A 25,596-nucleotide genomic window follows, 5' to 3' on the forward strand; every position below is an offset into this window, starting at 1 on the left:
CACAGCATCATTATAGAGATGGTGTACTTGATTAACTGCACAACTCCATAATGCTCTCTTTTCAGCTTGAAAGTAAAACCCAAAGCAACATTTATAAAATAGCAATTTATTTGCATAAATACAAACTGCACACAGAAATTATTCACAGTGTCTGGTCAGTTCTGTGTGATATAGTCAGAAATATCATTCAGGCCTGTGCACTCATTGTCCAGATACTCCAGAATGACATTTCCCCCGTTATACAGAGGAGTTTCTGGGTGAGCCAACAGAGAGAGCAGGGTGTCATCCATCTGAAAAGCCTCTCCTGTCTGAGGATGACATAACCGCAGCTTCTGCAATTAAAGAGAAGAGGATACTGTTAAGAGATGTGCACGATGCTACACAGCTTTGTCTAGATATAAAACTGTAACTGTGGTGGGTACAATGTCCAACAACTCAATGCGTTTAGGCACGCAGACCTGTTGAATCTATACCATGAAGAATTAAAGCAGCTCTGAAAGCAAAAGCGTGTGTAAGAGAAAAAACAAACAGTGATAGGTTTAGCAAATAAGGCAAGACGGGAATGCTGCAGAAAATCGTTAATATTTAGGTAATATATTTATTTTCCCCACTCAGCGTGCTCTTATGTTGCTGTCTATTCCCAACAGTCTAATGAAGGGGACTGTGAAATCTATTTATCAAAGTGACATTAATTTCAGTGATTTAATATTTTGAGTGATAAATGGCTTACAAACAGACCAATCAATTTTCTAATGTGGCTTCTATTACACACAATTCCAGGACAAACATTTATTTGCTGTATCATCAGCTAACTTCCTGGGATGGTATGAAAAATAAATTGCCTGTCACCACGCAGCACATTTTGGGCTACTGTAGCTTTACTGCAGGGCTTGCTTAAGTAGTGTTACTAAGGTATGGTCGAACGGGTTTCATAATGTATTCCTTCTCACTTAGAGAATAGTAAAAAGTTATGCTCTAATGTGTGTATACACAAACAGCACTTGCCTATAGACACCTTACAGTATTAACGCAACAAATACCAAAGCATTTGTTGCTACAGTAACCTACGGTGGTAAAAAGACAGCCACCATTGTTCATTCAGTGGTGCTAGTTTCAGTCATTGTGCAAAGGCACTGTTTATAAGTTTGGGGAAGCCTGCAGTCAGCTGAGACTGAATGAGTCACTTGGATGAGTGTCGAAATGTTTCTCCCACTGAAACGCTACGTCCAGATGAACAGAATCAACCTTTTGGGATGTTGTGGCACAGACAACGCCGACTTTAAGCTCAACATACTTCACTAACCCATCGATATTGCTATTTGTAGTACACCCCTCTGTTCTCTTACCTTAGCTGTCAGCACGTTATTGTTGTTCTTGAGGCCAGCCAAAGAGGCTGCATAATCCACCACTTTCCCCACGCTCCATTTGGAACAGAAGAACATGGGCTTGCTGGAGTCTTTAAATTCTTTAGGAAGATACACCTGAAAGTAGGTTCTCTCTGTCTAGAAAGTAAAAATAAAAGAAATTGAATAATGGCAGGTGGATGACAAGAGATGTTTAACATGCAGTAATGTATACACAAGAAACTGAGCAGACAGTAAAGTGTCAAAATAAAAGTATCGACAGTTGGGATTTTACCTGCGGCAGCCCCTTGTCCCCTGCAGCATGCAACTTCAGCTTCATCAGGGCCACCTTTGCTGCGGTTGCACTGTTCTTTGCTCCTCTGCGCCCTTTACTTTTGGATCCATCTTTTGACTCTGAGCGGCCGCCAGGCACAAAGGAAAACAAAATCCAGGTTAACAGGTCAAAGGGAACAGGCACACAAGAGTGAAGGCAGTTGTTTAATACTGATCCCATGTGGACAAAAGAGGAATGACAGAAGAAACTCCGGACTACATTAACTAACCTACAATCTTCTGCACCAGCTCTTTGGTGGCTTGCATTCGAGGCTTTTGGACTTCCAGCTTCTCACACTTGTGATTATCTTGATGTCGGTGGCTATAAAGACAAAACAGTCAGTTTATTAGTTCTGAATTAATAAAAATTATGCGATCGGAGGTTTAAACTTTTTTTGCCATGAACAGGATCAAAAAACGCTCAAGAGCCACCGCCTTATTAAAAAGTTAATTAAAGTTGGTAACCTACGCCAAACAGAAATGTTTTTCACACTGCGGACATATAACTGGTAACAATTCTTTTCCCTTGCAGTCTTCAAATGAGCATGGATAACTTGTAGTTCCACCCGCTGTCCCGGATTCCCTTTTTACTGACTCCTAAAAAGAAAAGAAAGATAGAGTGAAGAAAGGCTTCAGCCATAAAGAGAAATGTATTTGTTGTCCTGATAATATTAGAGAAAGACATTAAGCTAATTTATTTAACAGCTCAGGATACCTTTGAACATGAGTGTCCATCTTTGCTTCTGTGCTCGAGACTGAAAGGGACAAAAATGTGTTTATCTGAGGTGAAAATGAACAATTCTCACCTGAATTATCTTAACCAGATAACTTCAGATATAAGAGTTTTCCGTACTACGAAGCTGGTTATGTTTTTACCAGAGTTTATTGTCATGGTAACCTATGTTAAGAACCTAATCTGCTCTGCAGCAGGTTATATTCCAGATAAGAGAACAACAGGTATGAACTTTCCCTGAAAAATAGCGTCACCAATCTTGGAAAAATCCCTCTGACATGAGTGCGCAGACAGTAGGAGGGTCTAAAGTTTTTCAATAGCGTCTAATATCTTTTTGTTTCCTTGTATTCTTAGTACCAACTTTATTCCTTGTTTTTTTTTCTCCTTTTGGCTGCAAACAATTTTACAACAATTTTATTGGTCTATAAAAATTAATATATGATCTTAAAACAGGACACCTTTTTGTACTCCTGGACCTTTTATTGAGTTTGCAACTAGACTAAGCTGACCTTTGAATTCTAATTTTATATTTAGTCTTTACTCTTTACTCAGCCCATCAAACACTACCAAGGCTGCAGCTAAGAGAATAAAAACTAAAATTGTCCTTTAAGCATTAACTTAATGAAATACCCAATTATAATCCACCTGATTCTCCTGTGTCTTAATGGAAGAGTTGTTATAATGAGTCTGGTCACACAGCATTTTAACCAAGTTTACTTTCCTGGATTTAAATAGACAAAACTGTATTAAAATTGTAGCTCTTCTCCCGTCTTACTGACCAAAGTGCACATTTTAAATACTGTACTCAACAGTAATTCTCCTCTCACACCGACTGTAGGTGTGTAGATGTTTTTATATTTTCCCATGTATATAGAGTCAACTTCCTTTATAAAATCACCTGTTCTACTGAGCATATTTGCATTGTAAAGATCATCTGACCAGTTACGTTTCAGAGGAAACCCTGGGTTACCAGAGCAAATGATAACCAGCTTTGTGTGACCTCTTTACCTGACTATCAATGTTAAGGTGAGTGAATCCAGATAATGCTAAGATACCCTGGGTATTCTGACCTCACTCAGAGGCCTCTGGGGTGTTTTTATAGGTATTTCTTATTTATGTATCTTTATAGACAGAAGACTATTTCAGTTTGGTCCACTTCAATACAAAAGAAGCAACAGCGACTAGAACACAAAAAGGGATTTAACACTTAGTGTGGGGTCAGTTAACGACATTAAAACAACACTATTCAAATATTATTTTTATATATATATATATATATATATATATATATATATATATATATATATATATATAATAATAAATATATATTACAGTATTCGTAACAACACGCTAACAGATGCACATAAGAAAAAAACAAAAAACCTGACTTGAAGTCTTACCAGAAAACACCACCGCAGGAATCACAAACAAATGGCAGAAAGTCTGAGAGAAGAACAAGGAGAACGTGTTAAATATGTTGTGAACAAGGACCATAAGTACACTTGTCCAGTTCAAACGATGAGATCTAACAATTTGTCCCAAAGTAGCTCATTAAACTAGTCTGACACTTTCAATCAGCTTCATTCACGTTACTTATATTTACATAACATTAAGAGTACAACTGTCGTAACTCATTTAAATACCGAGCTGAATTTCCTTGTGGGAGTTTGTAGTTTTAGAGAAGAATGCTTGATAATAAATTGAGTTTTATCCGAGGGAACCAACGCTAACAAGCGTTAGCGCACAGGCTAAGCATGCTAAAAAAAAAGACGATTAGCGTTTTCATAATAATTAAAACAGCAGAATAAAGTCGCACCCCAACATCTTTATTTACTGTGCTTCACACAAAAATACAACGGACCTTTCAGATTGCAGGAATCAACCTGGCAATGCTTCCCGATGTCTAATTCAGCCATTAGCTAACCGAAACAGCGTCAGCTGAGATCATCGACACGAACTTTGACCCCAAATGTGTCGTCACGTGACTGAGTCTATACCATATAAAACTTTTTAAATCTTTATATTTTTTTATTATATGTGTGTAACAGGATACACATGACTCGCATGTAAAGTAAAATAAATTAACAATTTCATTTATCCACATTTTTTTCACAGTAAATAAAATTCAGTTTTTTTCTGGTTTTATCAGCTTAATCAACATATCTGTTTGTACAACTAAATTAAAACGTTAAAACAAGATATGATGCACTGTTGTATTATCCCGTTTGGAGAGAAAACACGGAAAAGACGCAAAATTTAAGCCCTGGTGGAAACGGGAGGTAAGGCGTCAGGTATCCAGACGTCACGCAGGTATCTGCGAAAGGTGTGGCGAGAGTTGTGTTCACGGCTTGTTTGAAAGAACACAAAGCCGTCGAGCTGGAATATCTGCCCGCAACACACCCGCCTTTGGAGAAAAGAAGCTTGGACGATCGTTCAGACTGTTTTGCTTTTTAGTTACCAACAAAGTTTACCGCCCCCAAACAGCCAAAATGAGCAAAATCTCCAATTTGTTCAAGGGGGGCTCGAAACACAAGTCGAAGGGAAACCCTTCGGCCCAGGAGGCCATCCACAAACTCCGGGAAACAGAAGAAATGCTGACAAAGAAGCAGGACTACCTGGAAAAGAAGATAGAGCAAGAAATTGCGATAGCCAAGAAGCACGGCACGAAGAACAAGAGGGGTATTTATATTTGTTTTTATGATGGTCTGAAAAAATGTGTGCACCTGTTCCTCCACCGAGGCCAGGCCAGGACACACTACGCCTCCAGGAAGTCTTATCTTGTACACTTCCATATTTTAATCTTTTGTCCGGGCAAATATCAAAGAAAAGGAGGTGGTTTATGGGCCTTTTATATCTCATTTTACATTTCTGTTGTTCTTGCTTAATAACTTGATGTGTGGTAGCAACAGCTCATGGGTTAAACCGAAGACACAATGTCTATATAAACAGAGTTTATAAAACCTGACTCTTATTTCTAACAAGTCTTTTTTGTTTTATTTTTTTACAGTGAAAATCCCATAAAACCTTTAAAATGTACATTTTTGGACTCTTGCGACTACAAATGTACCAGCTTTCATAAATCCTAGTTCACATATCAAAAATTTAAGGTGGATGACTCTTTTGTTATTTAGATAAATGTGCAGGAAAGTGTTAAACAACTCTTAAATGTACAGTGACACAACTGTGAATACTTCCCTCGCAGTGATTGTCTTCAGTGTGTCATTGACAATGCCTGAAAATACAACAGGTTTCTAACAAGTAAAACAACAAAAGGTTTTTATTAAACCTGAAAGGTCCCTTCCCTCAGAGCTGCACCCACAGCCCTGGGTGGCATGGACTGTTGTCTCAGCTGCATTGGTTGTTGACTAAGAATAAACGTCACCCTGTGAAAGGGAGGAACCCTGTCTTTTGTTTGTTTGTTTGTTTGTTTTTGTTTTTTTGAGGACACATGACACTTTTGGAAATTTAACTGCACAAGTGACTTCTATGTCCTCTCTGTGTCAGCTGCCCTGCAGGCCTTGAAGAGGAAAAAGCGTTTGGAGCAGCAGCTCACCCAGATTGATGGCACGCTCTCCACCATCGAGTTTCAGAGGGAAGCTCTGGAGAACTCTCACACCAACACGGAGGTCCTGAAGAACATGGGCTATGCTGCCAAGGCCATGAAGAAGATCCATGAGAACACGTAAGAAGCTGCTCACACAAGGCAGAAACCCCCCTGAGCTTTGGTCTTACTTTCCACCGGTAGTCCTGGCTTGGTTGTGTTTATGTGCAGAGATTGTTTCCTTTTGAACAAGGAAACATGTGACGTAAATTCATTTATGAGCCATATTTCAGAAGGAAAGCTGCAACATACAATCAAAAATGTATAATTAGTCAAAATGATGAATAAATCCTAATACTTCTTTGGTGCAGTTTCAACACTACTGAATGTTGTGTGTGATAATTGAACACAGAGAATCTCAAACAGAATTTAATTAAGAAAGCAAGTGCGGTGTTTTGAGTGAGTGAAAACCCTTTCACCTTCTTTCACTCTTACTCTCATTCTCAGGGATTTGGGGAAGATCGATGATCTGATGGCAGATATCACCGAGCAGCAAGACGTGGCCCAGGAAATCAGTGATGCTATCTCCAGACCTTCTGGGGAAACATTTGATGAGGTGGAGACTGTCTTAGTGTTTATAAAGACTTTTTTTTTTGCACAGATATTAAAATATGCTTGGTATTTTGCTGTGTGGCACGTGCTCACCTTTCTTTTTTTGTTAGGATGAACTGTTGGCTGAGCTGGAGGAGCTAGAGCAGGAGGACCTTGAAGAAAGTATGATGAGTATGGGCGGACTGCCCAGCGTTCCCAGCTCCAAACTGCCTTCATCAAGATCCAATGAGCGCGCAAGTAAGTTTCTAACAACTGACAGATCTTACATGTGATGGCCACTTTCACACGCTTGCCTGCAAACTGTAATACTGTCCCAAATTAAAAAAAACAACAACCCACAATATTTTTAAAAATGTATCTATTAAATTATTAATTTTAAGCATATTTCTGTTAATTTGATCTTTAGTGTATTTATTTGAATATTATAAAATCCAATTATAATCGCGAAAATGTAATAATGGAAACTGATTGTTTTTTCTCCATTGTGAAAAGGTGCTGCAGTATATGCACACAACAGATTTTAAGGCTTATTATAAATACATTAAAGGAGAAGATTCTTTTTGCCATCAGTAAAATAAAAAAATTGGTTGCTGGTAAATTTCCCATGTTTAGTCCACAGCATTGATTATTAATTGTTTCCTCCTTTTTTACAGCAACCAGGAGAAAGGTTGAGGAGGAAGATGACATGCGCATGCTGGCATCGTGGGGAACTTAAGTACACTAAGGCAGCCTGTTTCCTGAAGAAAGCATACACAGAACTATAAAAGGATCTTTCTCACAGTCTTTTTATTATTATTATTATTGAAAGCCATTTCAATAATGAAGAGCAATATGTTGTTTTTGAGTAAACTTTCAGCTACATGACTAGTAATATTTATCAAGAAGTGAAGGAATAGGTTTTTGTTCCCATGTGTGAGGGGGTTTTTTGTTGTTGTTTTTTATTTGTTTTTTTTCTTTTAATGGAAAGTTATGGAATGTCATTTCTGCCACTACAATAAAAAAGATTTGCCATATACAATTTAGTGTTAATATCTCAAAATTTGGGGTTGTGTATCTTAAATGTCTGAGAAAATAATTTTAACTTGAAAAATAACAAACTTTGACTTATGGATGGAAATTGTTTGCCTTCTTTGTCAGAAACAAACGTTCATAGAAACCATACTAATCTATGACAGAAAATTTTTAAAGGGTCAATGAAATTGTAGCTAGGGCTTGACTAATGCTTTTATAACTAAGGGAAAAAGTGTACTTTATTCAGCTGTAAATAACTTCTGCATTAATGTTGTAAATACAGGCTATTGCTTTATCCCTGTTCCGCAATAAAAGTCTTATACATATCTCAAAGTGTTTATGTCCTCTTTTTCTAAAAAATAATAATTATTAAAATTTGATATGTAGCTATGTATTCTTGTGGTTATATTATTTTCGAGTCTTAAGTAATAACTAAAAACCTTTAAAATTGAGGATATTTGTGTACGTTTTATGCATCCGGTTTTTAAACGATGTGCCTTTATTTTGAAATCAGGGACCGGAAGTAGTGTATTTGCATTCAGATTATCCGGTAACTTCTGTCATCAAGTATTCCGGCGAACTAGCCGCCCAAAGACAAACTAAGACTATAATTCGGAATTTAACGGAACATGGAAGCGAATAAACCAGTTCAGACCTCAGGTAAGATTTTGATTTTATCGCAACTCAAACAACTTTAGTTTGTGTAAGTTATCAAATAAAGACGGGGCGTTTCCGGGACTGTCAAAATTAGCATCAACTTAGCAGTTTCGAAGCTAAACGTCCGAACCGGATTTTGACACGTTTCACTATATCGGCAAAACACAACTGAAACGTATTTAAGGTTTATAAGAAATACTTTTAAACCACAAAGGCTGTCAGTCATAAATCTTAAACTAGATGTTATCGATAACTGGAAACTCAGTTTCCGCCTTAGTTTAATATTTGAAACATTTCCTTTTCACAGTAAATGTATTCAGCACACCAGCAAAGGTTTTAGTACATCAAAAGTGTATAAAGTAGAGCTTAAGGTTAATTTAGGTGACTCAGCTAAGAATGCGTGGGAAAACACATTTTAGATAACTAAAGTACAAGTCAAAAAAGATGAAGTAACTTAAAAATGTGGACCCGGAAGGAAATAAAGTAACCATATATAGTAAATGTATAGGTTTATTTTATTTGGAACAAAATCTTCGTTAAGTTGGTCGATTTTGCTCAACGCAACCGGCCCCAGCAGGCATTGCTGCATAATTTGGGAGGTCTACGTGACTGTGACTCAGTCGCCTTCACGACATGTTATGAAGGCAACCGACTTCTTTAAAACCTCTTGCATTTTCCCTCTAACAGATACCCCCTCGTTAGTTTTAACAAGTAGTGTTTGCTATTTGAAAAATACTTAATAAACTTTTAAAAACTGAAAAAAGAAAAAACGAATGCTTTTAAAGCATCAAAGGTACACCGAAACAATTAAATGTTAATCCGGCACACTGACTCATGTACCGCTAACGTATTTCGGTCCGACTGAGCGCAATTGGGTAGACGTATTCACACGTTTACCACGGGTTTCAGGAGGTAGAGCAGTTCATCCATCAGTGGAAGGCCGATGTTTTGATACCTGGCTGCTTCAGTCTGCATGCCCAAGTCTGTATCCTGATCCTCATGTTGCTTTCTGATACATCTGTGGGAGTATCTGTGTGTGTTGTGGTTGGGGCAGCCAAGAAGACTGTGAGCGAAGCGGCAGAGAAAGCCACAAAGTGGCTGTGGATTAAGAGGGCTGATCCGTGGCTAGCTACTGGTACGCAAGTCGGGGCCTGATCACCCTCGGCTGGGTCGCCTGGGTGAGGGTGTATGATGTTGCGAGACCCGAAACACCCGATGACCCCAGGATACATCATTGAAGATGCGTGCCAGTCCATCCAGGACATGTTTCTTGCATAGTGTGTGAATGTTAGAAAAAAAAGTGCTTGTATGGAGGAGTGTGAATGAGGCATGGTGCATAAAGAGTACTGAGATGCTATGTAAGAGCCAATCATAGCATACTGGGTGTATACCATTAATCAAGTCTTAAAACCAACAAACATAAGTTCAGTTAGTCATTGTGACATCCACACAACCTTTAAGCTTTTTGTTCGTACAAATTATATCCCAAAATACATTAATGATATATACCAGAGTCAAAAGATATAATCATTAAGGTGTATAGCAATTATAATACATTTCATGTTGACATTTTTTTTCACAATTTTATACACAGAGTTTGGTCCATATTGACATGATCGCATCAAGCACTAGCTGGAGCTGCCAACTGCAGATCCCAAAGGTGCTCGAATTGAGAACGGCTGCTTACTGGATATTTTCTCTTTTTCGGACCATTCTCTGAAAACCCTAGAGATGGGCTTGTGTGTGGAAAATCCCAGTAGATCAGCAGTTTCTGAAATAGTCAGACCAGCCCATCTGGCACTGACAACAACTTTTAAAGTCACTTGAATCACCTTTCATCCTCATTCTCACGCTCTGTTTGAACTTCAGCAGGTCATCTCGACTGTGTCTGCAGGTCTAAATGGATTAAATTGCTGCCAAACGATTGGCTAATTAGATATTTGCATTATAAGTTGAACATGCTTTGAATGAAACCCAAAGTTAGGTATTTTTATTTGTTTAAATGTAGTGAATCCTGTTAAGCCAGTGGTGGCTTAACAGGATTCAGAGCTAATAAGCAAATTTTTGCATAATAAATAAAATAAAATTCATTTGAATATTTTTTTTTTAAATTTAAAATAAATGCAAAAAAATTTAAGCATGCAATAATACTAATAATCATGAGTATAATGACGATAATACAGTTATTTGTACTGACACTGTCTTTTTTATGATTTTTACGGACCGTAGCTGGACAAACCTCTGGACCAGACGAGGTGGCCAGAAAGGCAGGAGCTGAAGCCAAGGAGGCCAACCGCCTGGATGAAGTTCGTCTGGTGGTGTTGGGATGGAGGTGGCCGGGGAAGAGCTTGACAGGCAACACCATCTTAGGCAGAGAGGAGTTTCATTTAGAGCGAGCTGCTGAGTTCTGTGTTACGAGGCAGACAGAGGTGCAGGGACGACAGGTGACAGTGGTGGACACGCCAGGATGGTTCTCTTCCCAGGATACTCCGCCTTCCTATAAACAGGAGTTAGTCAGGGGAGCCTCTCTTTGCCCTCCAGGTCCACACGCCTTCTTGCTCGTCATCCCCGTTGGCATGTTCACCGAGGTGGACCGTGCTCGCATTGAGGAACACGTGAGCCTCTTTGGGGAGGATGTGTGGAGGCATACAATTGTGGTGTTCACCTGGGCGGATGTGTTGAAGAAAATCTCCATCGAGAGGTACATTCGTAGGGAGGGTAAAGATCTGCAGTGGTTGCTGGAGAAATGTAAGCGGAGGTACTTTCTTATTAACAACTGCATATTTGGGGAGAATCCCCAAGTGGGACACTTAATAGAGAAGGTGGAGAAGATGGTGGCAAAAGAGGGTGGGCACTACAATCCAGAGGAGGCGAAGGAGAAGAAACCTGTAGATGAGAACCGGAATTCGTCCAAAGAGGCAGAGGAGCTGGGAGCCCAGCCCAAACAAAACTCTGGAGTGGGTTTGTCAAAAGCCAGAGAGGTGGAGGTGCTTTCAAGTGAGTGATGGGCTCATGTCACAATGGAGGACATTTCTATGTATTAAATATCACATGAAGTTCATCTGAGATGAGCTTCTATAAATATTTTTAATCATTTAATCATATTTAAGCGCTTGTATGTAAAAAAGGAATGAACCCACACAAAACTATCACCTGACTATACAGTTTCCTTCAACTCCACGGAGCATTAAAGTTTTTAATGGTTGAATTTTTTTTAGTAGTAAGCATTTGTTGTCATCAGCATTGTTTTTGGTCACAGCAAGTGGCCCTTTGAGCAAAAGGCTCTAAAAAAACAGCCACTTTATCTGCTAATCATAGGTCTCAGTGATGTTTACTGCCAACAGTCTTTTCTGCAAAGAAGATGACAACAACTGCTGGATGGCAGTGGCTGATTTTGTACTGAAACTGAAGAGTTAATAATTGTAACAATTTTTTGTTTCCCAGCTACAAAAGGTAAGCAGGCAGTTAGTTAGGGCATGTAATTAGCTTTTATTGGAGTGGTCCTCTACACCAAGCCCAGTTTTTCATATTGCCCGCCCCTGTATTAGAGACTGTCTCTGGCAGCTAAAGTGTTATACCTTTCCTTCAGAAGTTGAAAGAGTCCAACTTGTGTTATAGTGCTAACTCCAGTATTGAAACTAAAAATGGCTGCCTGTTATCACAGGGATCAGTATGGGCTATGAGACCACTCGTGTAAGTACGGTTGGTCCATGTAATTAAGGGAGAGGTAACAGAAATCAGTCCATTTTCTCATTATTCCTGGCTATTTGACAAAAAAAAGTACTTGTAAATGTACATGTATGTAAAAAAAAAAAAAAAAAATCTTCTTTTGACAAGCTTTGAGCTACAAGATTAAACCTAAACAACAGAGATGCAGGCTGTAAAAGCAAACATGGAGCTGAATGTAAGGTAGAGTCGGGTAATAATTATCTGTGGGCTCATCACTATGAAGAGCTTAGTTTTATTTATTTGTTATAGATGATCACTGCTTTAAGGAACACATTACTCCACACAGGTACCTTAAAGTAGTCTTGTTAGCCTGTTTCATCTTATCGCTGCTTTGTGGTATGTGTGGTTTAGATTTCAGATTAAATTATAATCCTTCCTCTAGGTTTCCTATAACTGAAGAAGAGCAAACCTAGAAATATCCTTTTGTTTTTAACATCCTTGTCGTAACAGTGATGTCGTGACTGTGCATGAAAATTAAGCTTGTAAACTGGAGTCTTGTTATAAATTATTAACAGACTGTGTGTTTGGTTCTAGATTAACAAGACATTCATGGCTGACGGAGCCTCTAACCCACGACTAACGAAGCCTCTTCCTTACTGATCTGATGGAAAAGCCGCTGTGTGTTGAGAGGAAAAAAATGACAAAAAATAGCAAAACAACTGAAATGTTACTGAATGTAAAAATCAATGTGATATATTTATTTTATTTTTTTTAATCAGTCGTGGACATTTTTAAGGAGCTCAGTGTGATAGAGGAGGCCTTTAAGCCCTTTAGTTCATGTTGTCCAGAGACTTGCTGTCCCGCTTTTACCCAGAATTAATTCTGGTTAATCTTACTAGGTTTGCAATACGGTCTTGTGGGGGGGGGGGGGGGTGTGATGAAATCTCGAACAGAAACACAAGTTGTTACATAGATATTGCCAAATGTAGTGTGTACACTCCTTACCGGATACCAATGGCAGAACTGCACTACTAAATTGTCCCTGTAATATCCTGTTGATTACTGGTGAGGGGAATTGCTTTGCAAATAATTCCCATTTGTTGTGACCAAACTGTAAATGTGTTTCTAATGTTGCATTATTACACACACACACACACACACACACACACACACACACACACACACACACACACACACACACGTACATATTTAAAGCACTTGAGCAGTTACTGTTTTTTTTCTTTTGTTTTGTTTTTTTGTGGTTGTTTTGATGTGTTGCCTTAGATGATTATCTTGTTGCAGAAGGATAATTTAAAGGAAAGAACAACTATTACTCAATATACAGGTTTTGGTTTAAATCATTTTCCAGCAAAATATGAATTTATGGTTAATTGTCTCATAGCAAAGTCAGTGTCTTTGGGTTTGGGGAAAAGATTCAATTTCAAGGTGTTTCCTTTGTTTCTTATAGATTTAAGATTATGTTTCCAATAATCTGAGAGTACAGAATAAGTAGGTCAAACCGGCTACCAAAACTCGGGTTGAACAACTTGAGGTAGTCTTGAGGAGTTTCCGGTTTCGCCAGAAGTTAAGACATAGATTTCCACAGATGTCTAAATCAAGCCTAATGCTTTACTCTAGGAATGACAGTGGTTTGAGACTGCAGCATGACCATAATTATTCTGAGCGTTGCAATGAAGTTGTGATTTTGTTGCCTTTGAGATGATGGTTTCAAAGACAGGGACCAGGTCTGCAACCGCTCACAGTTAGTTGCCGTCCTCAAAACATCTTCCTTACATTCTCCAAACTGCTCTTCCAGTTCAGGGTTTCGGGGGAGGCTGGGCTTATCCCTGCGGCTACGTACAGTTTGGTAATAATTATTTGATCCACTGCGAATTTGTAAGTTTGCTGAGTGGTTTGAGGTCTGCAGACTGGCTAAGCCACTCCATGGGCCTTAAAGTGCTTCTTCTTTAGCTACTTCTTTGTTGCCTTGGTTTTGGGTCATTGTCATCCAAGACCCATCTTCAGTGTTCTGGCTGAGGGAAGGAGGTTTTCGTCCAATATTTTATCGTACTTTGCTCCATCGGCCCATCAATGCAGTGAAATCATCCTGTATGCATAGCAGAAGAACAGCCCCAAAGCATAATGTTTCCCCCTCTGTGCTTTACTGTGGGAATCATGTTCTTTGGGCCATATTTGGCATTTCTCTTCCTCCAAACACGGCGGGTCGAGTTGATGCCAAAGAGCTCCATTTTGGTTTCATCTGACCACAGCACCTTCTTCCAAGCCTTCTCTGAATCATTTAATTGTTAACTGGCAAGTTCTAGATGGGCCTGTACCCTGCAGGTGCTGCAAAATGTCAATCCATTATGGTGTAATGTGTTACCAACAGGCTTTCAGATTCATCAGGGGATCAAAAATCATTTCCTCTCAGTACATTTGACTTTGGGATGAAACTCATGCAGACACAGGGAGCACATGCAAACTCATGCAAAGAACAGTCCCAGCCAAATGGTGCTAACTACTACACCATGCTGCTTACTGAAAGAAAATGCTGACTTGTTTCCTCAGATGTTTTATTTTGTGCCATAAGGATATAAACAGTGATTTGGAAGTTCAGACTGTAGACATAACTTTTGTTTGTTTACAGGAAAATGCCTCCGGGCACAGTTATCTTTTTGTTTGCAGAAAAACACAGCCTGGTTCCAGCAGGGTGTACAAGCATGATGTAAGATTCCCACCTCTTTGTTTTCTAGGTAGTACTACATTGATTCATAGATTGTAGTACTGTAGGCAGGCCACTTTGGTCTTTTGAGACTCATTTAGTACCTTTTCAAGGTGATCTTAAAATGATAGAGTCAGCTGTTCCATACAGGCATTTAAATCTTCTTTGAGTAGATGTATAACTCCTTTTATAGTCCACAAACTTTACCTGAGTCCTCCCTGGGTTTAGGCCTTAAATATTGTTTTCTCTCTCTCGCTCGCTCGCGCTCTCTCTCTCTCTCTCTCTCTCTCTCTCTCTCTCTCTCTCTCTCTCTCTCTCTCTCTCTCTTTTTTTTTTTTTTAGGATGTTGATAGATTTGCGTTGGATTAACCTTCATGCTGTTAGGTATTACCAGAGAAAGTGTTAGTTTCAAAGTTGGCCTTCAATCTTTAATTTTCTTTAAATGTCACGGGTCAGTCGTCACTTCTGGCTATAAATGAGGAGCGTGAGCGAGATAGAAAACCACGTATATACTTCAAGTCCTTTGTATTTATTTATAGTAATGAATGAGTACAATAAAAATAACCACACACTCTCAGATATACACTATACCTGTTTAATCCAGTTTGGGACAATACTGACGTGTTGGTTGAAATTTAATGCTGAAATCTGAGATGTACAACAGATCTGCTGGCAACAGATCTGCTGGCAACCAATCGTAAACAAGCACCTGAGGAGTAGAGATTACTGACAGGTCATGCTAGCACAGTCAGATACAGTTACTGCTACAGATGTGTCACTCTTGATTTACTGTCTCATATGTAAAGAAAAAAAATGTAAACACCAATGAGTATATGATTTAAAAATGTTTTAAAAAAACCTGACTTAGCACAAATACATGTATGTATGTATGTATGTATGTATGCATACACAGGATGCTGTAAGAATCTCCCGAGGCATGAAATCCACCTTGTAGCAGTTCTTCTGGATGCTTTGATCCTGTTTGATCTCAGATGCATTTCTCACTTAAGCATGTGAATCCAGTTACTGCTAAGTAATTCATGGATGAAGAGTCACCTCTCTCTATACTTTGCACTCCCGTTACACTATATGGAATCAGCTGTAATTAAACTGGCATTACTTCAATGAGAGCTACAATGTCTGTTTTTTCTGTCAAATAAATGTATATATTGCAATCTACGCTGTCTGTAGCCTGTTTCTTGAATGTGTGACAAATTAATTCATTTTTATAACAAGTCTTCAGTGATTTGTTAAATTAGGTATTATGGCCAAAGTTTCATAGATTGTTAGGTGTGGACCCAAATGCAGACTCGCCATGCAAGGAGATGGGGGAAAAAAATCAACAAAAAATGAATCTTTATTTAAGCTAGCCTTGGACTCAATAAGCCCCCAACTAATACATAAGTCCATTAAATAAACTACCAAACTCAATCCAAACATAAGCAAGGAAGCATACATAGAAACACGGCAAGATGCCAAAGTATATACAAAAAGAGGGCAGTTAAAGGAAGTGAGAACAGCTGACACTAATGAAGACAAAGGAAGTAAAACTACAACAAGGAAGACTTGAGCAAAAGGTTGCCAAAATAAAACAGGATATAAAAAACTGGGAACAGATGAAGACTTAACAAAAAAACCTAAATGACACTGGGCAGCCTATTTCTAAGTAAATACCAACATCCCTTCCAAACAGGCCATACTTGTTCAGTCTTTTTCCTGAACAACTATGGCCTGCTTTGTAATTGTACTGTCTTGAATTTCAACATTTAACCTTCAGACCTGCAAGAACCCTCTGCTTTTATTTAATGTGCTCTCACTTGCTGATGATCAGTTAATCAAGTGCATTTGATTAGCAACAGCTGGCTGGCTGGAAGCACTAAGGGTGCACTTGTTTTTTCATACACTGCTTCTGCATTTGATGTTAATCATTGTTAAATAAATAATTGAACAGTGCAATCTGTCATGTGTTGTTCATTTGAGGTTGTGTTTTAATAATCTTAGGACCTGTGGATTCAGAGGATTTGTTTAAATACTTCCTAGTATGTCAAACGTTAGAAAAAGAGCGTACTTACTTTTAGACAGCAGCTGTCTGATTTATTTTCCTTCACGGGCAGCAGTTTTGTTCTCTGTTTTGCCCACTAGATGGGAGTAAATCACCACAGAGCTGACCAGCAGCAGGATGATTCACAGCTGTGACGTGACCTTGGCCACAATAGAGCGATTAACTCGATTTGATGAATGTAATTGCTGGCTGTCTAGCTATTAACACCCGCTGATTACTGTTTATAGGTACAACATGCCGGGCTTGTGTTTGTGCAGCACACTCCATTGGTTCCTCAGGCCCTCTTTGAGGCACACAGCACTACTTGTATTAGATAATCTGAATTCTGTTGTTGTTCTTTGCAGCACTGAATCAGTCTCTGTAACAAACAGCTGAAGTCTGACACCTCTGCCTTGCTCCTTCGGTAATGTTTCCCCCCTTACTCAAACCTTTTTCATGCTTTTTTTTTTTTTTTTGCTTCTAGCTTGCTCAGCTTGTCTCCATCTCCCCTCTGCTGTCTTGTTTGCTCAGCTTTCTCTCTGTACTGCTGTAGAGCTCCATCTCCTCAATCTGCAGTGAGGCATTTCCAAAATCTACCTGATCCAAGGGTTTCACATAAACCGAGCGTGCAGCATTTTTCACTGTCATTTAAACACAGGTGTCAGAAAACTTCATGGCCAAACAAGATATTCAATTTTTGGAATGCCTCAGCCCAGGGGTGTAGATTTGGTTTTGACATTGGTGGGGACGGATGATTCAACCACCGAACCCTGACCTGTTTCTTTTTTTTTTTTCCTTTATGTCTTTGCTTCTTGACCAAAAAATGAGAAATATACTTGCCTACATATGCTATTCTACATGCTTTTAAACAAAAAAAAATGTTCCAGATGACAAGCAGCGGAGCGCTGTGCTTGTACCAACTTTTAAAGAAGCAGATCGAATTAGGACAAATCCCACCGGTCGAAAATGGAAGCACCCACACAGACCTGGGATCATCTCACATTGCTAGCTCAGTCTCGGTCTTTCATGCCTAAGAATGTGACAGATCTGTTGACACTTAAAAATATTCTCATCCCTCTGTTGTTCTTTTCAGTCATTTTTCAGGTTATTTATGAGGCGTTTTGCTGTTTGACTCTAAAGACTAATTTTCCTTTTTGAAGCCTTAACATGAGTATATCAGAGGGACAGCTCAGGCTGAGGTGGTTTGGACGTGTGCGGAGGAGAGATAGTGGATATACTGGACAAAGGACGTTAAAGATAGAGCTGCCAGGTGTGAGGAAGAGGAAGACCACAGAGAAGATTCATGGATGTCGTAAAGGAGGACATGCAGAGGACTGGTGTGACACAAGAGAAATTCAATATAAACAATATAGAGCATTTTCTCTGAATTAACCAAAAATGTCTTTTATACATAGAGGACATTTTGGCTACCAGAACTTTTCCGAACATACCAGAAGATAACCAGTTCCAGATCAGGTTACCATGGTGATTTAACCAGGTTAAAAAGAGAGCCGCCTTCGCGATACTAAAACTCTGACTTAAAGATCACTAACCCGTTAGCGTTGCTTCGTAGCGGACACCTTTGATCAAAACACAGGTGTGTTGCGCCTCCTTTCGTGAAGACGGTATGAACAAACGGTCGCTATGGATCGTTGCATCACACACATTTCCTCAACTTGTGCAAAGGTCGAGAAAGTCACGTTCCTTTAATATTGCACCGCAAAGTATTGAGCACATGATTCAGTGCAGGGAGATGAATCCACACCGCATAATCACCTCTTCACCTCTGTCCGAGCTACAACATGGCAGAGCTGCCTCTGTCACCTGATAAATAACAGTGAGACATTCCACATACATGCAGTCACACATGTGCTTCAAATACAGTCATGAACCACCAAATCATCATCCAATTTCACCTGTGATCTTGCATCACCATTACTCTCTGAGCTTTGTGTTGGTTCTTCTGTCACCTGACAAATAGGACACACATGACAATAAGAATAAAATGTGTAGCTGCTTCAGTGTTTCTGTCAATTTGTGCAGATCTTGACTCATCAGTGATGTTTGTAGTGTGAGTGCATTTTTAAAACAATTTGTGCAAACTGCACTAGGGTGGAATATTTGCAAAATCATGACTACCTCATGATATTTTGTCTCAAAAATTAACCCTATGAATATGTCAGTGCCATATGATGAAATTATTGTGTCACCAACATTTTAACATTAGACATATAATTCTAACAGCCTCTGTAAACTAATATCCTGGCTTACTCGAGGCTGCCGTTTTCTCTGACAGTTTCAATCAAAATTAGAAATGTTACTCTGAGAGACTGAGAGAACTAATAGCGCTGCATGTTGTGCAGTTTCCAAAACACATTATTCATGGTTACATACGATTTTAGACTGATGTGGGCCAAAGCCTAGCATAGCCTGTAATGTTATTATGACGGACACATTTCATGAGTGAGCTTGACTTTATGCATGTTTTCATGTGTTAGAGCCCCGACTAAACTTTGAGAGATGAGGCTTGAGGTTGCCATTGTATTCAAGATGGTGGGTCAACATGGCAACTTCCACTAACCGGTTTATGAGACGCCAGTAGCTTCTTGGAAGATGTAATTACACACTGGTCAATGTATATTTATGAGTAAAATATTAATTTTTTCTATTACATAAACTAAAAAAAAAACTGACTACACCTTTAAATGTGTTTTTAAGTCTTGTACTTAAATTAAAGGCTCACAAATGTTGGAAAAATTAATGCAAATCCAAATAGTACTCATTTTGAATCTATGTACTGCGAGGGTCTGTAAATATAAAATTTCTGCACAACTTCATGAAATATACTAAAGATATGGTAGTATATTTATACTAGCATAGTATAATCAAAAAGAAGTTGGACATGCATGCTTAAACAAAAGAAACATGTAATTTGGTGGACCATGCAAAGAAACAGACATGTGACTGTTTTTACCAACATTTTTTATTATTTCAAATGTAATCAAAACGACAGTAGTTACAGAAATTACAGACAGCTATGATACTTTATGATTTCGAGTCTTATTGTTTGCTATGAAAGTGTCATGATAAGATAAAACCAACATCACAGCTGGAAGAAAACTCCCATTCTTGTATCTGTATGTTGAGCTCGTGGAACATTTGCTGAATCTGTGACTCAGCATCATTTAATCCAACTCATAAGAGAGCAAAGAAAACAGCAGTAACCAATCCCAATGACACAACTGTGCTGCTTTTGTTAAAAGTGGGAGTGAAAGCCATTAGTCAGGTCCAGTGAAGCAAGTGAAGACTTTGCTGCTAGAAAGCCCAGTTTCCACTATCAGAGCATTGCCAGAGTGTGATAATTATTGTACTTGTGTGGCAAAGGTCCCATAATATTTCACAATCTCATTATTTTACAACACATAGTAGTTGAAATAAGCCGAGGCTGCCTCATTTTAGGACAATGGACTACAGCTTACACCTGTGCCTGCACACATCTTCTCTCATGACATCTTTTTTTTACCGATCTGACTTGTGTACAATAGTGCTCCTCAAAATATAATAACTGTAATCCTCTAGGATAACATTTTTTCCATCTGGCAATGCTGCGCGACTGAAGTGTTTTTAGCTTTTGTAAATGTGTTCAGTGCAAACAAATGTGACCTCCGGTCACGTTCTCGGACTGCATTTTCACAGCAGTCGTTAAAACACTTGCAGTTTCAGGTGGCACCGTATGATACGTGGATGATTTGATCACTTTCAAAGAGCATTTCTCCACAGGGATCGATCTACCGGTACTAAAAAATAAAAAAAATGGACCTGGAGGTGTGGAGAAGCCATTGGCTCACAATTGTTAGAGAAATACTGCTGTGATGCATGTCACGAACCACGACCCAGCTGCATAGCTCCACTGACTGAATGACTAGTGTATAGAGTGACAAAGGCTAACATGACTCAGAGCCGTAGACAATATAAAAGGCAGACATAGCTTCTAGCTCTGTAAAGTGACGCCGACTGTACCTTGAACCTATTTTTTTTTAAATGTCCTGCAAGTGGAGACTCCTCTGGTTATAAAGAAGTCTATGGGGAAACTACACTCACCTCCCTTGCTTTGTGACCTCAGTATACAATTTGCTTTCAGCTGCTCCCTTATTTACAAGGGGCCGCATGGCCATGTTTAAAGCTCTACACTAAGTAAATTAATGACTTTATTTGCTCAGTTGCTAGTTTCAGGTAATAGGACATAAATTCCATATTGTAAATTATGATCATTTTAAACACAACAAGGAAGGATTATTTAGGATGTCCTCACTGGTTAACAACATAAGGACGTTCCCAGCTGTGGAATTTTTCAGCTTTTGTGAGTCCCGAATATGGAGTTTGATAACAAGTGGCTAAATTTAGTAGTCGTAAAGTTAAAGTCATGTGACCACGATGTAGTTCATATAGTTAAGATTTTATGCCTTGTGTGACTCTTCGAAAATCATATCTTTCTGAACACACTAAAGTAAAGTATTAAACAAGTGTTACTTCCCACAAAACCCCAAGGACAAATCTGGGTGATGCTAATTTGGCAGTTTAAACTTTTCTTTGCTTGATAGTGAAAATGACTTTTAAAGTCTTTTAAGTTGAACTTCATCATCGGGCTTGAATTTGCTTGGCCTGATTTTAACAGTTGGAGTCTATTAATCACGTCTATTAAACGTTCACCTGACATCATTTAACATGGACAGTAGAGTCCTCTTATTTTTTACTTAAATGGGGCCAGAATAACGCTGCATGATTTCTGCTCATGTGGCTTCGCATCAGCTTGATGAATTAGTCCATTGATTGTCTTGTCCAAACTCCTTGGAGAAGAGATTTGCCTCCATGTGAGCGCGTGACTTGAACTGCCCACTCCGTACATGTGCTTGAAACTTGCTTGTAACTAAGACCTTAACTAAACGGAATAATTTAAAAAGATTTTTTAGGAAGTGATTCTGTTCACTTCGCTCACCTAGTGGGACTTTACTGCACTTGAATGTGTTCTTTCCAAGGACACAGGACAACGTGGTGGCAACTTCACCACCTGCGACTTTAGTATTGTTTAAAAAACCCCAATACAACCAATATCAGAATGACAGGAAAAACTTTGCTAATATAAGTTCAATGAATTAAAATATTCCCAACACACATGTTATAAAATATAAGAGAATGTATTGATTTGAAACAGGCTCCTATGCTTTCCACGTAGATTAACATGTATTTTAACCAAACAGGCAAAGTACTGGTTCCTCTAAAACGAACAAAGCAACTAAAACCCAAAGGTTGGTTGCTTAAGTGCGCTTACTACTGCTGTAGTTGTATTTTTAGTTGTGTACCTGCTTACACGTTGTGACTATGCTGGTACTAGCAGACTGCCACATTTGTTTGTTTGAAGTGAGTGAATGTATAACACTATCTCAGGTATCACTGTGCTGACTGGACTTGTTGATATATCATATCGATATCGAGGCTAAACTCTTCTTCCAGGATTCGTTTGTTAGCTGATGATGCAAACTTGAAATTAGTAGGTTAGTTAGATAGGCATACTGTTAATTTCTAATGGCTGACATTTTACCTCTTGTAATTCTGGTTATTCATAGAAAGGCTACTAAGAGACATTGGCAGTAGAACTCTTTAAATGTATTGATAATCCAAAGCTTAAGCTTTACTGTGCCTGGAATTGTAATAAGTTACTGGACAGTCGTTGATGGTGGGAAGGATTTAGCAAATGCTAATCAGGGAAGTCTAATTTTTATGACATCAAAATGCTTGCACAGTATCACTTTAATCCATAGACTGTACACAAAGGATGGATGTAGCTTCCTGGTTTGAAAAGTGACATCAGTTTAGTGTGAAAACCTGCAATTTCTTTTAATGTCCAGCAGGGGTCGACTCCTCTGCTTGGAAAACAAAACCTTCATGTTTAGAGGTCTGTGGGAAACTGCCCTTGGGCGCTGTTGATCTATTACCGCAAACTTTTTTCTGATCAGTTCATGGCCTTAGCTGACAGTTTCAAATCATACTGAATATAACATAATTAAGTACTACTGCTGTTCCCTCATTTCCAAGGTAGATCCGCATATTTGATTTGGGCAGATGCTTGTCCTGATGCAACCTTCTCATTTATCCAGGTTTGGGGCCAACGCAAGGAATACAGTAGCTTTTAAACCCTGGAGGTGGATTTAATGGCTCCTCCCCTCTTGAACTGGCTAGTTTTTCATATATAAGGCTTGTTTAATCGCTACACCATGGAGCCACCTGAATAAAGAATGACATAATATTTTTTTTAAATTGAGGGTTGAGGCATATGATCAGGAATTTGCTAACCAATGAGTGATGTCACAGTGGCTACTTCCATCTTTTGTGTACAGTCTGTGCTTTAACCAACTAAACCTGCATATCCTGCCTAATGAGAGGTATGGAGTCTGTGGGGGGAGGTTGAGGTAAATACATGTGACTGAAATTCTGATTAGTCTTTGGTCTCAATGTCAACAAAGTGTAAATAAAAAGAATTCAGATGATTGGAGTTCTTATGCGTTTTCATAGAAATTAACGGATGTAATATTGCACATTTTATTACTCAGTAAAACTCCAGGATTTTGAGCTCTAGTTTGTTTAAATGAGTCTACAATCATTGGTGTAAAACATGATTTTCTCTTGAAATGAGTGAATTGTTGTGACAGCAATGACTAGAACACTATTCACATTTAAGTAAAAAAGTAGAGAAAAAAAGGCCACTCATAAAAAAATAAGAAAAGAAGATTCTCATCACTGCTATACTGCAAATGTTTGCCATGAGTTACCTGAATCTGCAAATGTTTTGGCCTTGGTATATACATTACTACGGTGACATGACAGCTATTAAATGTGGACACAGAACTGGTTACGCTTGGCAACAACTGGAAAATAAACCGACACTGTAAAAATGAATCAAATCTCCAACCAGACCAATGTGTTTTCTGGCTCACGCAAACTGTATCCAGATACTTCTAAGTAAGATCAATAAGAGCCAGCTCAAATATATGCACCCATATAGCAGGTGGATGTCCAATCACTACTGTAAACTGTCTTCTGTATTCACACACGAGAATCACTTACACTCCAGAAAATATATTCACACTCACAAGCGCCTGTCTTGTAATTTTGCATTAGTACCACATGTCGAATGAGAAACAAAAAAAAAAGAAGTGCAAACTCTACTCAGGGACGAAATGGCACGGCAGTAAAGAAATCAATCCAAAGGGAAGGATAGTGTCCATCACCCATTAAAAAAAACAACAACAAAAAACCCCCACCTTACACTTCATTTTCACAAAATGAAGCCAGCCCCCAAAAATCACAAACTAATTCAACACCGATGCCGAATGTTCAGAGCTTTACTCCCAGCTGTGATCGATCGAGTTCAGCTCGCGTCATATCACGCAGCCACAGCCTCTCTGTGCAGAGTGCACTGTGGAAAAGTCAATTAAGCCTGCTATGGTATTGAAAAGCAATACCGACGGTCTGTACAGATAAATGCGCCAACCCCTGTGAAAACATAGAGAAAGGAAAAGAAGGAAAAACCTGATGGATATACAAAGGCCTATAATGTGTAACCCCCATGGACAATAAAGTGGACATCTTCGTTCACACACTCTGTATTGATCCTGAAAATATATTTTGTATAATTCACCCTGCTCCCCAACCCAACCAGACACACGGCTATCAGTCAAGCTGTACAGTCCCAACATGGCAACGCGATAGCAGTCGTAAAAACTCTCAACGAATGCAGAGTCGATGACGTCTGCGCTGTTCCCTCCCTCTGCCCCCCGGCAGCTCAGCTCCTTGCTAACGGGAGCTGAACAGTGGGTATGTCTGGGGATAGTCTTCAGGGGTGTCTCACTTTCTCATGTCATCGGTTACTGTATCCAGTCTCATCTAGCGCTCAATGGGCCGATTGTACAGTCTTAACGAGTCATTGTGTACACTGAGCTCCTCCACCGATAAGTGCATCCTGGAGGTTCCAGGTGAGAAGTCCCCGTGGAGCAGGAGAGAGGAGGGCTAGCACAGGAGGGAGGCTGCGGAGGGGAGGGAGGGATGTGGATGCCCCCTCCTCCCTCAGCACTGCTCGGACTCGATGAAGCCCTCCTTCTCCTGGCCCACTGGCTCCACCTCCGCGTAGGCTGGGTGACCCGACCCCCTGCGAAACTTCATGGCAGGCCACCTGCTCGGACGTCTCTACAGGAGAGAAGTTAAAGATTGAAGGTCAGAGGCAACAAATGTGGTCAAGGTTAAAGGTTAGAGGTTGCTGTGTAGTGCATTCACCTAAAGCCCTTTTATTTCAGTGTCTAACTTGACATCTATACAGCGTATGGTGCCCTGTACCTAAGACCCCATTGGTCGCTAGCATATTTCCATGGTTACCTGTAGTTTGCATGAAAGATGGTGACTTACTTGTCACCTAACAGTGGAGAGGCAGTAAAAATTGAAAGAGTGCAACACAAACCAGAAATGGATATTGTTTGCTTTCAAAGTAAAATCAACTTTAACTTTGAAAGAAAGTGTTTCCGGTTTGCTTACTGTTTGCAGCCATTAGGTGTCATACAAACCATGGCCATCAATGGTCATCTGCTTGGATCCGGTGCAGCACTATATACATCTTTGTGACTAATTTCACCTTTGTGAGTGCGGCTAGCCTCCAGAAACCACTCACCAACCAGTCACTGAATGCACACTAGCAAAACATATATTACACTTCACTTTCAAATGATGGCTGTCTGCATTTTTCGGATATTAGATATATTCAGCTTATTGAGAACACCCATGAATGTTAACTGGTTTGATTCTCATAACCAGAATTAAAAAACTTCTCTATAGCAAAAAAAAACAATAGCACAGGAAAATATAATAAGTAATTTATGTCAAGGTGTA

General features: G+C 39.2%; 4 protein-coding genes across 5 annotated transcripts in view; 2 read left to right on the top strand and 2 right to left on the bottom strand.

Moving 5' to 3' along the window:
* Positions 1–90: 90 nt before the first annotated feature.
* On the bottom strand, positions 91–4,391 carry zfand1 (zinc finger, AN1-type domain 1). The gene is made up of 8 exons (XM_085285955.1): positions 4,271–4,391; positions 3,810–3,852; positions 2,392–2,431; positions 2,146–2,273; positions 1,907–1,998; positions 1,639–1,757; positions 1,347–1,502; positions 91–332 (listed from the first exon to the last, which is right to left on the bottom strand). Exons 1-8 carry the CDS (start codon positions 4,323–4,325, stop codon positions 156–158), a joined length of 810 nt encoding a protein of 269 aa, XP_085142081.1. The 5' UTR covers positions 4,326–4,391; the 3' UTR covers positions 91–155.
* A 297-nt stretch (positions 4,392–4,688) lies between these two features.
* chmp4c (charged multivesicular body protein 4C) lies at positions 4,689–7,899 on the top strand. Its single transcript, XM_085286980.1, has 5 exons — positions 4,689–5,088; positions 5,914–6,091; positions 6,458–6,566; positions 6,673–6,799; positions 7,216–7,899. The coding sequence occupies exons 1-5, from the start codon at positions 4,899–4,901 to the stop codon at positions 7,275–7,277; spliced, it is 666 nt and encodes a 221-aa protein (XP_085143106.1). The 5' UTR covers positions 4,689–4,898; the 3' UTR covers positions 7,278–7,899.
* A 199-nt stretch (positions 7,900–8,098) lies between these two features.
* gimap4 (GTPase IMAP family member 4) lies at positions 8,099–12,815 on the top strand. 2 transcript variants are annotated; one of them, XM_085286982.1, is made up of 3 exons: positions 8,099–8,233; positions 10,460–11,227; positions 12,494–12,815. In XM_085286982.1, the coding sequence occupies exons 1-3, from the start codon at positions 8,203–8,205 to the stop codon at positions 12,496–12,498; spliced, it is 804 nt and encodes a 267-aa protein (XP_085143108.1). In that variant the 5' UTR covers positions 8,099–8,202; the 3' UTR covers positions 12,499–12,815. The 2 variants fall into 2 exon arrangements, with proteins under 2 accessions (XP_085143108.1, XP_085143107.1); XM_085286981.1 differs by lacking the exon at positions 12,494–12,815 and having other exon boundaries at positions 10,460–11,235.
* Positions 12,816–19,633: 6,818 nt separating this feature from the next.
* Positions 19,634–25,596, bottom strand: part of plxdc2b (plexin domain containing 2b) — a 119,241-nt gene continuing 113,278 nt past the window's right edge. Inside the window, exon 14 of the mRNA XM_085286983.1 lies at positions 19,634–24,903. Within this exon, the coding sequence (XP_085143109.1) occupies positions 24,784–24,903 (120 nt within the window). The 3' untranslated portion in view covers positions 19,634–24,783. The remainder of the gene's footprint in view (positions 24,904–25,596) is intronic.

Source organism: Mchenga conophoros, linkage group LG9, assembly GCF_057382185.1.
Source record: "Mchenga conophoros isolate Kocher_MC1m ecotype Shallow Benthic linkage group LG9, M_conophoros_male_GT1.1, whole genome shotgun sequence".
Classification (NCBI taxonomy): Eukaryota; Metazoa; Chordata; class Actinopteri; order Cichliformes; family Cichlidae; genus Mchenga; species Mchenga conophoros.

Coding starts and splice junctions, on each gene's coding strand:
- zfand1 (XM_085285955.1), bottom strand. CDS start 4,325: ATGGCTGAATTAGACATCGGGAAGCATTGCCAGGTTGATTCCTGCAAT. Junction 2,274..2,391: donor ATGGACACTCATGTTCAAAG/GTATCCTGAGCT, acceptor TTTTCTTTTTAG/GAGTCAGTAAAAAGGGAATC. Junction 1,999..2,145: donor GAAAAACATTTCTGTTTGGC/GTAGGTTACCAA, acceptor TTGTCTTTATAG/CCACCGACATCAAGATAATC.
- chmp4c (XM_085286980.1), top strand. CDS start 4,899: ATGAGCAAAATCTCCAATTTGTTCAAGGGGGGCTCGAAACACAAGTCG. Junction 5,089..5,913: donor CGGCACGAAGAACAAGAGGG/GTATTTATATTT, acceptor TCTCTGTGTCAG/CTGCCCTGCAGGCCTTGAAG. Junction 6,092..6,457: donor AAGAAGATCCATGAGAACAC/GTAAGAAGCTGC, acceptor TCTCATTCTCAG/GGATTTGGGGAAGATCGATG.
- gimap4 (XM_085286981.1), top strand. CDS start 8,203: ATGGAAGCGAATAAACCAGTTCAGACCTCAG. Junction 8,234..10,459: donor TAAACCAGTTCAGACCTCAG/GTAAGATTTTGA, acceptor TACGGACCGTAG/CTGGACAAACCTCTGGACCA.